We start from the raw sequence: 17,078 nt of genomic DNA, 5'->3' as shown, positions 1-17,078 counted from the left end.
CTTACTCGACCGTCTCGTCTTCCTGATTCATCGTCACATAAGGAATATTAGCACGTCACATCGGGAAAATTTTATTTTTGAGGACTCTTCACTAATTGGGGTTAAATAGTGATATTCATCGTAAACATATTTGAACCGTGCTGTTAGCCGTGTTCTTCACGAGAATCCCTCATATCCGTTTCCTATTTCCGCTTTGTTTCTCTTAAGACTAAAGTAGCACTTTTAAATCCGGGTAATAAATTCATTAACTGCTCCTGAAGTATACAAAAAACTGAATATCGCCCCTTCGAGCTTGCTTGATATTCCCGTTTTGAACTACAGACATCAGACTTGTTTGGAAAAATGCGCAGATTCAAAACATCACAGATACAAAAGAAGTAGGTCATGCACGTGACATCACACAGACGACAGCGTATCTTACCCACACGTCCTGCAAAATCAACTCACTACGTTCTCAAATGTATTCCTAAGCTTTGAATATCGAGGGGTAAAAAGCGAAATGATGTAAGGTATACATATACAAAGAAGGTAAAGGTGAACATAAAGCAGAATGCCTGTGATTTTCTAGGAATATGTCGCGTGACAGTTTGCAGACTACATATATATGTTATACGTAAATTCTTTTCTACAGTTAAAAGTGGATTTAAATTTAAACGTAATACAATGGAATGCAATCAAATAGCATTTGAAGATGTAAAAAGAGTGAAATATATGTGCGTTTCGAAAATATGTAATACTTTCATTTCTTAATGACAAAGGCTGGAAAACCCTTCTTGAAAAGTATAATAAATTTCTGAACGTTTTGTCTTAATTTGCATGTAATCTTTTTGCCGTTATTCAGCCGTATGTAATATTCTTAAGAAAATGTTAAATATATAATAGCATTTGAGATATCTACTGTTATTCACGTCAACATCGTATCTTTAATAAAAACTGACACAAAAATGCTTGTAAATTATCGTTGATGTTTTACTCAAACATTCTTCAAATGCGACATTAATTACCCCCCTTAGGAGCCTCAATACTACAATCGAGCTGTCTTCCGCATTTTCCCACCCGACGCGTTTGTTTGCCCTACTTTCTGGAGGCTACAGACCCTTTGAGGGTAGAAAAAAAAAACAAAAAAAAAAAAAAACAACGCCTGTAGGGAAGATAGATAAGGAGAGTTCAACACAGCACTTCCGTCAGCTCTCCTTGTGGGCATTAACAGATGTATACACTGTATACTCACACATTCTCCCCTCAGCCTATGCTGCCGAGACTAACGGAGTAACAAAACAAAATTCTGCTAACAGTAATAAAATAAAATTCTGCTAACAGTAATAAAACAATCATGCACATCAACATATTTTTTAATGATTTAAAATAATCTATAGGCGTGGACAGAGTTGTCTCAACCATTTGTTGTGTGAATTTAACAGTGGGTTATATTTCTAACGCTTTTAATACGAATATCCACGTAATTTGTTTACAGCTGAATTGCAAGTAACTTGGTAGCAAAGGTGAAATCATGCAAAACTAATGTGTGAATTTTTCTTGATCTAGCAGATTTCGAATCCACGTTTAGATTTTTAGACAGGATGTTTGTCACCTGTGAAGAATAAAACCGTATACAAACAAGGATGTTGGAGAGTATTAAAGACAGCCTACACCAGTGAGAATATAGGATATAGGATCGGAGTAACGAAGCACCTATGTTTTCCTTTCTTTGCCATAGTTGTCCTTCGTGCGCAGGTCATGTACATCTACATACTATATGTATACAACAATTACTGACTACGCCGAGACTCCTGTGCGTTGTCGACACGTCGTTTTCTCTCAGGGTTGTATTTGCTATATATGATTATTGGACCAGGATAGCTCTTTTGGCATGAACACATGTCAGAAAAACGCATCGAAAAGTCTAATGCGTTTGGCACACTTATTAGTACCTGAAATATTGTCTAGAAACTTCGCATATGTAGGATTTTTTTTTTTTTTTTTTTTTTGATTGGTGTTTCACGCCGTACTCAAGAATATTTCACTTATACGACGGCGGCCAGCATTATGGTGGGTGGAAACCGGGCAGAGCCCGGCGGAAACCCACGACCATCCGCAGGTTGCTGGCAGACCTTCCCACGTACGGCCGGAGAGGAAGCCAGCATGAGCTGGTCTTGAACTCACAGCGACCGCATTGGTGAGAGGCTTCTGGGTCACTACGCTGCACTAGCGCGCTAACCGACTGAGCCACGGAGGCCCCGCATATGTAGGAGGGCAAGGTACAAATTCACTGGTTCAGGATTGCACTAGTCCAAGCTGTGCAAATATCACGGAGAAGAGGCGACTAACAGTGCATTAGCACATCGATAATTCCAGACCGCAGACTTGCGAAGACTGCGACATGCTCTTCAAAGTATGACAGTATTACGCAAATATACACTTTCACACTAGGAACGCAGAGCATAGCACATATCTAAACGTTACTATAAGCTTTACTGAAAATTTCAAGAACTAGATGTGAAGTTAAATACAGTTCATATTCCAAAGTCTAAATAAAGTAGTAAAGTACTATGTTTTATAGTACGAAGTGTTAAGCAGAAATGTCCCACAGCTAGCAGAAAATCCTGCGTTAGCGGACACCTATAAATAGATATCAATCAACGGTTGACGAGGCAACCAAGCCATAGAAGTTACCAGGGACCTTGTAACCGGGTAGGCTCACTGGTACAGACAATGGTAATTTGATCTGTCGTAAATGTAGATCCAAGGGGTCTAAAGAAACCAAGAAACCTAAAGAAGGAGTCGTCATCCACAGGAGACACACAAACAAATCCCACTGATACCTGTGAGAGAATGACTTCAAACCGTCACACTGATTTGTGCCCCACACATAATATCAAGCTATATGAAGACTGCAAGATAATACAGTTTGAAACGTTTCCATGACGTAGAAATGCCGGAAGATTGCATTCAAAACTAAGCAAGAGAACATATGGGAAGCAAAGCTGTTTTCCAAAGGAGACTATAGCAATTGCTATACTTCAGGAAGCATCGCATGGCAGCCGGATTCATTTCCAGTACCAACTAGGGTTTGAAAATGTATTCTGTTGAAACTTCGAAAAGACTTGTTTGGGAAAACCTTTTCTCTGGTAAATTCCACTGAAGGCCATCCTTCCAATTATTAATGGGTTTTTGTATACAGTGGTCACGTGGACAAAGACACACAGTATGTACGAAAACACACTATGCATTTAATAAGTATTTAGAGTACATCCTGTGTCCGGGAGAAAAATGATGACATAAGTATAGCAGCACTATTTCCCAGGCCTGATACTTCACACATATACAGTGGCAACAACAACACGGTCCACTTTCTAACGGTTAATCCTCAATGAGCAGTGAATATACAGATAATAAAACACAAACACAACCGTAAAACATGAGACAATGTGGTATCAATTCAGGGAATCACCATTACAACATGGTGTCGCATTAGAAATCCGCCATTACAACATAGTGTCGCACTAGAAATCCACCATTACAACATAGTGTCGCACTGGAGATCGGCAATTACAGCATGGTGTCGCACTAGACAATCGACATTACACCGTGTTGTCGAGTTAAAGATCCATCATTACGCCAAGTCGCTACACTTGAAATCCACCATTACACATCGTGTCGGACTGAAGATCCGCCATTACAACATGGTGTCGCACTGAAGATCCGTCTTTACAACATGGTGTTGCATTGAATATCCGCCATTACAACATAGTACACTATCATAGGACGACCATACAGCACATAAAGTAGAAATAATGTCGACCAATAGCACTGTTATGAACTGCATAACCCCTACTCTGTACTGCTGCACTGTTGGCTCTCGCGCACGACCGGTATTGAGGAGATTGTAACTTTTAATCCTTTGACTGGATCCACATGTACTACTCCACGTGTACTACTCCACGTGTACTAGTGCACACGAGGTGATGATGGGCCCACTGCAGCAGGTGAAAAAATGTAAATTTTGACACTTCACCTGATACTACAGAAGGACCATTATTCACCAGCAACGTTTTGCGTTCACTAAACGACAATGTGTGAATACTTGTCTTATCCATTCACGCTTACGTCGATTCACGCTTACGTCGATTCACGCTTACGTCGATTCACGGTTATGTCGAACAATCGATTTGAACTGCGCAGTGAAGCATCTCGATTTCCACACCCACACACACAGGTACATTCCAAATAAATACTATGATTGGCCCGTTGTCTCGTCGATTTCAACTGGTTCTTTTTTCACTGCTGTTGTAATAACCATGTTAATTGGTCCGTTTTCTTCTTCATTCTCCTCTGCTATGGTAGGTGTCGGCAAACTGTTCAACTTAGGAGGAGATTCCGAAACAGGGTCGGGTTTGGAGACTACCACAGGCCTTTCTGTCGGGGGAGTTGCCGGCTCTGTGTGAGCTGGAGTTAAATTTAACGTCTCTGTTTTCGGAGAAGTTCCCTCGTTTTCAACTTTCGGGCTACAACCCGACGTCTCATTGTCTTTTGGCTTGGGGCTGGATGATGTCACAACGTCGGAAACCTCGCCATTTGCAGGAGGCTCCGGTGGGGGAGAACCATCGCTCTGCACAGGTACTACAGTCTTTTTCACTAGGTCTATTGGACCTGTAGGGTTACTGTCTATTTGATCCACGTCCCCATTTACGACTGGAGGAGACACGGTGGCAGCAATTTCTTCCTCATCCTTCACAGTTTCCTTGGACACATCCGTGTCTGTGGAAGCTAATCGCCTCTTCTTAGCCGGATGTTCGTAGATAGTATAAAACAGCCTTAAAGGCCCCCGCTGAAAAAAGTGCAAGAGGGAAAATTGTCAGTCAGAACTCAAGTCTCCGTCATTTCGAAAAATAAATACATGTGTGTGTAAAAAAAAAAAAGAAGCATGCCAGGCTTTCCCTCTCGCACAAATCGTATATTAGTAGAATGAACTTTTCCCTCTTCACACATGAATTAATAAATTAATTTTTTTCAGCATAATGCTGGCTAACGTCTTATGTATGTGAAATATTCTTTATTACAGCTTAAAACATGTAGCAAATAAATAGATAAATAAATCATTTAAATTATGCTTTACGGCATCACAGGGATAACTATTTTAGGTATCACAAAGATACTTGTACAAATGTAAACTCTCTATAATGCCATATCATGATGATATTACAAAAGTCAAAGTTTACAAACGTAAAACTTACCCTTCTCCACGAGTAGATATAAGCTATATCCAATAGTTTGTAAGTATCAATGAGATTCTCATCGGTGTGAAATACGTCTATCTGTAATAAAATAGTAAGGAGAACTGAGATGAATTTAGCGTGACGTACACAGCTAACACCTTAAAAGCAGTTTTATACCTCCATTTACCGCCTCCAAGTTTTTTTTAACAAATAATGACTAGCATAGTGGACAACACTAGGGATTATATAGGGGTTTTGATGCTACGAGGTCAGCAATTACAGCAAATTCCCTTCACTCTCTAGCACGTGTATATTTGCACATGAAGACTGTCAGTCATGATTCACTGAATTCCGTTTACATAGAAATATTTCCTCTATAATCTACACGAAGACAAAGGCTGACCTCGTCGGGTGCGTTCTGCATTCTTCTATCATATTCTAAACAGCGTGCAGCTACAGCGCATGTGTCGCTCTCTGCTCTCGCTTTACATGCACTTCCACCACTACATAGAGAACGCTGACCTTTCCGACCCACGTGACACAAGTAGGCGTACACACACAACTAATGTCCTCGCCCAGACCTACAATTAGCCTTCCTCAATACAATGTCCGTTGGAATTTTATTGTGGATATATTGTATTTAGAGTAAAAAAATGCATATCTATCCAGTATAAATAGAAGCAAAGGCTGATAGAGACGTTTATTTTTTTTCTGACACATTTCATGCATCATCATGCACCGGTACCCGAGCGAAGTTGGCGTTTTTGAACATTCCCGTACAACTTGCATGTGATTTGCAATCATCGTCAGGGAATATATCAAAGAGATAATATTATTTCCTACACTTACAAATTCAAGTTGTGAGTTCAAGCCTCACTCCAGCCAGTATTTTCGCTGGTCTCGATTTATCACTGTATGAAGTCATACCTATGACAACAGCGATGTAAAACAAGCGTGGAGAGCGGGGTATGTGTTGTTATCTTACAACAGTCAACAGTTTTTATCTTTAATATTTTACCATATAGCGATCTGATAAGGAGAACTTCATGCGGACGAATTTCTTTAAATGTGCAACGGTCACTGCAGCAGGACACAAAAGATACCGGCGATCTGCAACATCGTTCTGGAAATAAAAAGAAGAAGAAAAAAATGTACTTTCAATTATGCGTAAATGCTCCAAAAGCGCGATAGCGCAGCGTAATGACCCAGGAGCCTCTCACCGATGCGGTCGCTGTGAGTTCAAGTCCAGCTCATGCTGGCTTCCTCTCCGGCCGTAAATGGGAAGTTCTGACGGCAACCTGCGGATGGTCCTGGGTTTCCCCCGGGCTCTGCCCGGTTTCCACCCACCATAATGCTGGCCGCCGTCGTATAAGTGAAATATTCTTGAGTACGGCGTAAAACACCAATCAAATAAGTAAATAAATTTACCTGTCACTAAAAGGTAAAATGGAAATGAATAAAAATGAATAACATGGAGGAATTTCAAGAGAACCATGATTTTACTCATGCCTGACTAATTTAAATAAAAACGACAATAATTTCTTGTATGTTCTTAGCGTGAGGAGTCGGTACCGCGCGACTGTCCTATCTCAATCCACTTTAGCTTCCAAGACGACTCGCCACGACCAGGAAGTAGCGGATTCGAATCCAGCTACTGTCAGAATAACTGTGGCTTTCCTGCAAAACCTTTCTCCAGATACTAAACTTTCCATCCTTCGTAAATCTGATCACCGTACTATTTATTTATTTGATTTCGTTTTACGCTTTGCTGGGGGAAACCCACTCAGAGACTGAACGGAACTGCAGGCTCCCACATCAACTGGACGTAAACCTCGCCGCCACTGTTCATACTCATTTTTCTCTGGGTTATTTTTTTTCCTCTTTTCGTCTGGCTGACGTTTGAATGAAGGAGACAGTAAAATGTCTCTTAAGCATAGCTATTTCGAAGTCCTTTATGTTTACAGGTTCGAGTGATATTTTACGAGTTTTTATACGGACGGCTGGCAATGACCTTGTCGAAAAATGTATTTGTACTATTTACATGACCTAATCATTCCTCAACAAATGAGCAGATAAGGAAGGAAACCGGGATGTAATTGTACGTGGGTCATAAAAATGTAATCGACATTTGAACTTCACAAGAATATAAACTTTGTTTGCCACAGAATAAAGTCATCCACGGTTTTAAAAAAAAGACAACAGGTAATATAACCTCAATTATTTCCGAAGAGGGGTGAAAACAAACAGACATGCATTTTTCTGAAGGGATTGGTAACCATGAATACACCAAGCCCGGATTTTTTACTACAGACCATGAGATACGGCATGCATGCTGGGAACCACAATGTCGCGTCACTCGGCCCCCACGTACATATGGTTACAAGACAAGACAGGGTTCGGGTGACGTAATCCGAAATGGCTGCGTCCACGGATTATAGAAATAACTCGGTTCTGATTAGCTAACATAGCGGCACATTCAATTTTCTCAATTTGGGCTTTTTTGTTTACTTTAAACTTTGACAATTTCGTTATGCAGCATCACAAAAATAAATAAGGTATGCTTCTAAACATTACGTCAGACACTCTATCTATGCATATTGTCCAGTGTTGTCTTTTTAAAAAAAATTCAAAGATCACTCACATCTGGTAGGCGCCTTGCCCTACTCAACACCTCGCCGTTAACTTTTCTCCGGCGGAAGTCATCAGGCGGTCGACCACTGCGAACAATGAAAAGCAACGCGAGCTTTTAAACATGAAAAAGACAAAACCAGAAAAAGACAAACAAACAAAAATATGAAGAGGAAATTCAAGTGACAGCGTTGTGTGGAATTTTAAAGAAAGGTCAAAATCTGGAGCCATGATCATAAACCCCCCTGGGGGATTGGATGAAGGGATCCGAGGATAAAGGCTGACAAAAAGCTTTCAATTTTTCTAGCCCCTGGAGAGGAGAAAGAACGAGGACAGGCTGTACACAATTAATACAGTTTGGTCGTCGTGCATCTGATAAAGTATAAACTGCAAACTAGTATTTGTTTAACACTATGTCTGTGAGAGTACCATATCTTGGACCTTTGCAAACTGGTATATTGTTAGGAAACAGCGTGAAAAGGACGTACTTAACTACGTGTCACCTTACATAAAGTTTTGATAATGTACTGTGCATTATTGTGTAATAATATTGAGACAGTTGTTATGTAAATTATATGAAATTCTGCTTTAATATAAGAACAGGTGTATAAATACAGATGCATTAATTGCAGATCAGAGAGGAGGGGTTGTGGGGCATGGGAACATAAATACGGCATGACCATGTATGACTTCATTTCAGCTCACTTCGGACTTAGCTCCAGGGACAAACTGATCATTTCGTCGTCTGTGTAGATCACCCGCTCATGTAAGCCCACCGCCTCGCCCCGCCCCTCGGCTGTCAGGAATGTAGGCGTGGCTGAAACGTCAAATGTCAACACTGTATCAGGAAGTACGATATTGAGGGATATTTCTATGGTATATAACACCTGAAATTTCCGCAGAAATCTTCATCCACATGTGATATAATTAGTGACAAGTAACAATAAGCAAAGCTCGAAGAGATTCTCTTCCCTTTCCACAATCAAAATGCCAAAAAAAAAAAAAAAAAAAAAAAAAATAACAGCAATAACAAAGAAAAACGATTTCGGTAATGACTGTTAGAAGTTACAATGCTGCAGTACCTCCAACAGAAGTTACAATATCTCGACCCTAGCATGTTTGAAAACATAATGAATTGTGTATAATATTTATAATTCTATTAATTGAAGAAGCTTTGTATCAAATGTTACTGTATGATCAAAAAAAGCTTAAAACAGATAGTAGCCTTTATTTTGTACTTTAACACATTTGACTTTTGATATATCTTTAAGATGTTCGCAATAGCACGAGTTTAGAGTACGGGAGCAAAGAGGTGACAGAATTAGAGCTAAGAACACTGTCCTTACCTCCAGGTTTATCGACATAATAATCTCTGCGCCTTTTCATCTCCCCTGTGGAACAGAAAAAGTGAAGGGCGGGTCATCGGTCGACTCATAAACAAACACATTGTTATTAATTTAAAACCTGTAAATTGTTAATTAGCAGGTCTCTGGCGAGCAAGATTGATCTGTTGTCAAATAAAATTATTTGAGGTGCCTGAATAAAGTTCTTGACTGAACTGAAATTTCAGTTTTTTCTATCCTGATATGTTTATGATAACTGCCATTATTAATTAGTTAATCTAACCGGGAAAGAGCATACTTGGAATCCTCCTCAAAATTATTTCTCAAGTCTACATGGATTATAAATAAGTAAATATGGATTTACATGTATATACAGAGTAAAAAGGGTATGGATTTACACTATTAACAGAGTAAAAAGGGTATAAGATTTATATTTACAATGATTAAAGCCTCACCATAAATACATACAAATTGTACGCCACTTTTTACCTGCTTAATACCACTATAAATTATTCATTTATTTATTTGATTCGTGCTTTACGCTGTACTCAAGAATATTTCACTTATACGACGGCAGCCAGCATTATGGTGGGAGGAAATCGGGCAGAGACCGGGAGAAACACAGGACCATCCGCAGGTTGCTGACAGACCTTCCCACGTACGGCCGGAGAGCACAATACTAGTAAATTAATTTTCAGTGATATTTAAATTGACATTATAGCCTCATTGCATATTAAACGCTAAAAGAATAAAAACAAAACCAGTATAGTTAGAAGTTTGTATATCAGTACTAGGCCGTTTGACAGTCTTTGTCAGGTTACTTTAGTTTTATATGCTAAAAACTTGACCCTATCAAATTAGCAAAAAAAAAAAAAAAATTAAAAAAATGCAACACCTCTTGATCTGGCAACACACTCCATCGGTTATGTATTAAAACTAGAATTTATATCAAGCTATCACAGTACCTTGTTGACACTGAACGGCTCAAGAAAAAAACATTAAATTTTAGCTATATTAAGTGGTATTATTCCGGATTCATTCTACATATTTATATTTTAAATACGTAACAAAATGTATATGCATATGAGACGCTGAGATATTCAGATCACTGGTTGAATATTTTATTTATTTATTTATCTGATTGGTGTTTTACGCCGTACTCAAGAATATTTCACTTATACGACGGCGGCCAGCATTATGATGGGAGGAAACCGGGCAGAGCCCGGGGGAAACCCAGGACCATCCGCAGGTTGCTGCAAGACCTTCCCACGTACGGCCGAAGAGGAAGCCAGAATGAGCTGAACTTGAACTCACAGCGACCGAATTGGTGAGAGGCTCCTGGGTCTGGTTGTATATGGAACGAATAAATGAATGCTTATGGATTAACGTTACATCGTCAATATTACTGCAATAACGTGGTAAGAACATTCCCGGATTTCAATCAGGGCCCAGTTGTTCGAAAGTGTAACACTGGCATCAAGTCATATTTTATATTTAATATTTGAAACGCAATTCAGCAGCCAATGCAGCTGTCCAAAGATTAAGTATAACAGTAGCAGATTTAGTTCATCTTTAATATACTGTTACGCAATTATTTTTAGGTTAAGCACAAAATTGAAGACTTGGCATGAAGTTCAATCTAGTAATAAGTCTAAAAACAGTTTTCAACAACCGCGCCGAGGAAACAGTGCATGAAAAGGAAACGTTGGGACTCGTTTTACAGTAATGTAAATGTATTACAGTATGACAGAGAATGACCTGTCTCTATTGAGGATTGAGCAAGTGTTCGTCAGCCTATATACTTCATCATACAACTATTTATAACCATGTTGGAAAGAATAAATAAAGCTATCCGTACAAACAGCTGGATGTATTGATTTACACTCTGATCAGATTTGGTGTATACGTGTATAGATATAAACCCAGTCCAGCATCACTGAAAACGGGACATAGAGAAACAAGCCAACGAGACATAGAGAAACAAGCAGAAACAAGCGAACGATATATATATACAGAGATACTGACACTAAATTATCCGCGTGTATATATAAACAAATAACAATACACCGTATTACACCTGCCATTTCGTCGTGTAGCAGTAGCTCGCTTAAAATATTTTTTCACAGTCGTTTATTTCTTTTTTTTTTGTTTGCACTGTAAATTAGCCGTTTGCTAATAAGCTGTAAAGATTAGCTTGAGGGCGACTGTGTTATCGCTTATATTACACCTCCGCGGTTCCGAGTGTCTGGCGATACTCTCCAGATAAACACTTATCTTTGCTTTCTGCTTTGTAACACATACCGTACGCACAAGAAAATATTTCCTGGGTAAGCATGCGCAATGGTGTCATGTATATACACGCTCGTTCAAGTTTAAGAAACACTGAGCACACGTTTCGTATGCAGTACCTTGCTGTGAAACCAACTGGCGTTAGTAAAATGTAGAAATTTTTAAATATATTGCTTGTGTAAGCTACACGGAATCTACACACATGCACAGTATATATAAGCCCCTTATGAATAATTGGGTACTATTGCAACTGTAGGGCTGTGTTGAACTTTAGCTGAGCATTCCAAATGAAGATATGAGTAACATGAAGCTCCAAAGCTAGTTAAATAGAACACAAGGGATACGCTTTCGTGGATTAGGAGAAATTATGACCTATTTTCGACTGAAATAATGCCAATGTGTAATGGGTCAACACTCTAATGGGTTTTTGAATACGGTGTGCATTTACATGCAATAGACCAATCGCAAAAGTCGACGACGTGAAAAAAGGAAATGCCTGGGACGAGGCTTTACGTCATTTTAGCCAGCATTCTTTCGACATTTAAGCAAAACATACCTTAACACGTAATAACAACATTATTAACACAAATCCATACACCTTAACAAATTCATAGAATACAGATGCAACAAGGTAACGCGACTGAACATATGTGGGTATCATTGAACACAAACAGACCATTTTTGGCCACTGTTCTTTTCGTAAAGGATCCATGCCGGTGGTTCTTTCCGTAAGGTTCCAGGTCCGTGGTTCTTTCTATAAACGTTCCAGGCCCGTTTGAAAACAGTGGAAACTTTCAGAGGAGGCTGATCACAAACCAAACAATGAGCAAAATCCTAAACACAGGCACAGCCTCAATTAGCTGAAGGCATAATGAATTGCTAATTGTTTACAACTCTGATTTTCCACACTTGATTCTCCACAGAAAGCTCAACTGGCCCTCGGATACTGTTCAAGGAAAGTCCAACTGATGCATTCCGGCAAGACAGTCCCAGATATATTCCTTGCCGGCGTGACGAACAAAAGTGGTTCACCGCAGACCACAAGTCCCTTGAAGAACCCCTCGGACCGTTTATCTAAGGGTCGATAGGTTTAAGTTTGTACACACCGGGGCACTTTCAAAGCTAACGATTGTCCCTGAAGAATTCCACAGAGGGGCTCTATGTGCTCACGTTAACGACTCACTCTGATGTAGCCATAGGGCTCAGGGCTGCGGTATTGTAGGCGTTATTAGGCGCGGACTGGGGGATGTGGAGGCCAGCATTAGACGTCTGAACAACCTTCGTAGCAAGCACCGAGTGAAGCGTCACTGAAGGCCGACTGAGGAAAAATAAGACCCTCAGTAATGCTCGTAATAAGGTCAGTACCGGGAAAGAGGGAGGTGGTATGGCGGTATAGCGTTCACAATACGTTACTTGTTTATGTAGCGAGAAGCGGTTATGACATTTATGGCTAGTCGGTTTATGGCGTGGATCTTTACAAATACTAGGGTTAGCGGCTGCCTGTTTTCTCCCGCTGGCGTCTGCGTGGTGTCAGCCCACGGGGGGGGGGGGGGGGGGGGGGGGAGGTATTACCGCCGAGTTGTGCGGTCGTGATGCAGTGGAGCGGTAACTGTCAGTTGATACATCTCTCTTAACCGCCTTCGTTGATATATGAGATTTAGAAAGCTTTCTTTGGACTATTTGTTGCCTGGCAGGCATTAATCGCTTGTATCCGACATGGCCAGAATGTGCCGGCTCTGGCCGAGACGGACCTTCGACAAAGTGCGGAACATCTCCATCATCAGTAATCTAGCTGAGATTAATAAACTAAGGAAAGCCGAAATCTCAACTTTCGTTCATTGACTGTGAAGATAAATTTGAAAAATTTTGCGAAAATATGTGGTTAAAAGACGGTGTGTTGGGGGATATCTCCAAAATCATACCTACAGGAGAGTGGGTATGGCATATTGGTAAAAAAATCAACATTACAATAACATTATGATACCAAACCCCTGCCCATCAACCCAAACCCCCGCACCCACCCCACCCCCCGCCTCGAAACTGCAGCCAGAAATGCTGGCGATGTTAGAATAACAGCTAATGATGAGAACTCAAAGCCAAAAAATCGGTTTTTCATCAAACTTATTGCCAGTCAAAATGTTGACAATGACGAGTGGATCAATGGCACACAAAATGTGATGTGTGGATGTAAGTGACTTACATATTATACGAGCCAGTCATCAATCGTATCCCCGGGACAGAATGCAAATCTGTAACAGGTTGGTCATCGTATACCTACATGGAATTCTTGAACAAATGAGAAGCACTAGCTTAAGTACATATGATTACGAAAAAGCTGCTTTACAATTCTTCAAATCTCGGCTAAACTCCCGGATGCCACTTGAAGTAAGCTGTCAAGTCGCAGGTTTACGCTGGCTCATAAGCAGCTACGGCTGACAAGCTGGGATATTACGTTACACATCATCACGGCGATTCACACGGCACACAACACCAGAACGAGGCTCTGTGTATCGATCGTCATTCCATTATTGCTCGCCCCATTAACTACGTCCGACATCAATTATGTCCGCCGCGCGCTCTCAATAGAATTAACACGGGGCCCTCGGGCGCATTCCTTTAACTCACCTTGTATTACAGTTGTTAATTAGTTACGGCCAAATACAGGTGAATGGTGATGGTGATGGCGATGTCTGACAGGATAGCTCGTGGCTACTGCCCTATGCATGCTGGCTCCACGTAAAACCTCAACCCGGACGTCACATGATAATAAAACGTTTGACGCTACATGCATCGGAGGCGAGACTTAAAGCCGTGAGGCTGCATTTAGTCGCTCTGGAATTCCAAAAGTGGAACAAGAATAGTCCATTCTATAAGTCGCGACCAGACGATGAAATAATCGGGGTTTTCTCTCCTGTTCTTGACTACGGAGTAGAAAAACACAATAAAATAAATTAATAAATGTGAATTATCGAATGCGTAGATTGGTTCATCAAAGAAGCATATCAGTGTGTACACAAGCCATATAGTGATTGAATGGCATGCCCCTTAACCATGATCCCCTTACTCATTACCGGATGGTCACGATGCCACCACGACAGAGTGACAACCGCCAACTCATGACCAGATGGTCACGATGCCACTACGACAGTGTGACAACCGGAAACTCATAACCAGATGGTCACAAGGTCGCTACCAGTATGACAACCGACAACTCATAACCAGATGGTCACGATGCCACTACGACAGTGTGACAACCGTCAACTCATAACCAGATGGTTACGATGTCGCTACGACGGTGTAACAACTGGCAACTCATAACCAGATGGTCACAAGGCTGCTACCAATCTGACAACCGGCAACGCATAACCAGATGGTTACGATGGCGTCACAACGGTGTGAAAACCTCATAATCAGATGAATCAAACCGATACCAGTGTGACAACCGGCAACGCATAGCTAGATAGTCACGATGCCGCTACCAATGTAACAACCTGCAACTCATAACCAGATGATCACGATGCCGCTACCAATGTGACAACCGGCAACTCATAACCAGATGGCCACGAAGCCGCTACCAGTGTGACAACCGGCAACTCATGACCAGATGGCCACGGAGCCGCCACCAGTGTGACAACCCATCAGTCATGACCAGATGGTCACGAAGCCGCAACCAGAGTGACAACCCACAACTCATGACCAGATGGCCACGAAGCCGCCACCAGTGTGATAACCGGCAACATGACCAGATGGCCACGAAGCCGCCACCAGCGTGACAACCGGCAACTCATGACCATATGGTCATGTTGCCGGTTATCACACTGACAACCCACAACTCATGACCAGATGGCCACAATGCCGCCACCAGTGTGACAACCGGCAACTCATGACCAGATGGTCACAGAGCCGCCACCAATGTGACAACCGGCTACTCATGACCAGATGGCCACGAAGCCGCCACCAGTGTGACGACCGGCTACTCATGACCAGATGGTCACGAAGCCGCCACCAATGTGACAACCGGCTACTCATGACCAGATGGTCACGAAGCCGCAACCAGAGTGACAACCCACAACTCATGACCAGATGGCCACGAAGCCGCCACCAGCGTGACAACCGGCAACTCATGACCATATGGTCACAAAGCCGCCACCAGTGTGACAACCCACAACTCATGACCAGATGGTCACGAAGCCGCCACCAATGTGACAACCGGCTACTCATGACCAGATGGCCATGAAGCCGCCACCAGTGTGACAACCGGCTACTCATGACCAGATGAAGCCGCCACCAATGTGACAACCGGCTACTCATGACCAGATGAAGCCGCCACCAATGTGACAACCGGCTACTCATGACCAGATGGTCACGAAGCCGCCACCAATGTGAAAACCGGCAACTCATGACCAGATGGCCACAATGCCGCTACCAGTGTGACAACCGGCAACATGACCAGATGGCCGCGAAGCCGCCACCAGTGTGACAACCGGCTAATCATGACCAGATGGCCACGAAGCCGCCACCAATGTGACAACCAGCTACTCATGACCAGATGGCCACGAAGCCGCCACCAGTGTGACAACCGGCAACTCATGACCAGATGGTAACGAAGCCGCCACCAATGTGACAACCGGCTAATCATGACCAGATGGTCACGAAGCCGCAACCAGAGTGACAACCCACAACTCATGACCAGATGGCCACGAAGCCGCCACCAGTGTGATAACCGGCAACATGACCAGATGGCCACGAAGCCGCCACCAATGTGACAACCGGCTACTCATGACCAGATGGCCACAATGCCGCTACCAGTGTGACAACCGGCAACATGACCAGATGGCCACGAAGCCGCCACCAGTGTGACAACCGGCTACTCATGACCAGATGGCCACGAAGCCGCCACCAATGTGACAACCGGCTACTCATGACCAGATAATCACGATGCTGATATCAATTTGACAACGAGCATCTGGACAGTTCTATGTGTATCTTGACTCACTCAAACTTTTTACAACATCGTGTTTCTATTGATCACGTCAATCTTGTATCACAGAGACAGTTCCTTACAGTTTTCCTAAATAGAAAAAGGGCGAAGAGGAAAGCAACAGTGATAGCGAACAGCAGTTTCATAAAAAATAATCAGGTGTTAACAGTTAGTTAATGTGACCCTCAGCTTGATTTTGACGCCCTGACAACTTGAAAAGATTCCCCCAAGATCAACACCAAGGGGCTTGGGCCTTTAGCCATGCTGACAGCCTCATCACCAGCCCTCCCACTCCCTCCTTCCCTCCCTCCGGGCCTTAGAAATCATCAATGGCATCGCCAACACAATCGTAATGCTGGTTCTCCATCGGATCACACTAAGATCTTAATCGAATTTTCTCCAAAAACGTCTTTGACTACAAATGAAGATCGATTTTCTTTTTTCTTTTTTTTTGCAAGAAACTATTTGTTGTAAAGCGGGTCGCCAGCACAGCTAAAACAGCCCCGGGTTTGCGCATTAGGACGAAGGCTTTTATGACAAGACGCATTTTGCCATCTGTCCGAGCATGATCTATTGTGTCGCACATAACGTCACTTTTAGCACTGTTCCGATGATAACAAG

General features: G+C 42.1%; 1 protein-coding gene across 1 annotated transcript in view; it reads right to left on the bottom strand.

Annotated features, from left to right (window-relative positions):
- Window positions 1–2,176: 2,176 nt before the first annotated feature.
- LOC135477683 (polycomb complex protein BMI-1-like) overlaps window positions 2,177–17,078 on the bottom strand; it is a 40,020-nt gene continuing 25,118 nt past the window's right edge. Inside the window, 6 exon segments of the mRNA XM_064757872.1 lie at window positions 2,177–4,828; window positions 5,235–5,315; window positions 6,235–6,339; window positions 7,858–7,933; window positions 8,550–8,661; window positions 9,191–9,235. Of these exon segments, the coding sequence (XP_064613942.1) occupies window positions 4,235–4,828; window positions 5,235–5,315; window positions 6,235–6,339; window positions 7,858–7,933; window positions 8,550–8,661; window positions 9,191–9,235 (1,013 nt within the window). The 3' untranslated portion in view covers window positions 2,177–4,234.

The sequence above is a fragment of the Liolophura sinensis genome, chromosome 11 (genome assembly GCF_032854445.1).
Source record: "Liolophura sinensis isolate JHLJ2023 chromosome 11, CUHK_Ljap_v2, whole genome shotgun sequence".
NCBI lineage: Eukaryota > Metazoa > Mollusca > Polyplacophora > Chitonida > Chitonidae > Liolophura > Liolophura sinensis.
Note: the sequence above shows the minus strand (reverse complement) of the source record. Positions and strands in the feature narration are given on the sequence as shown.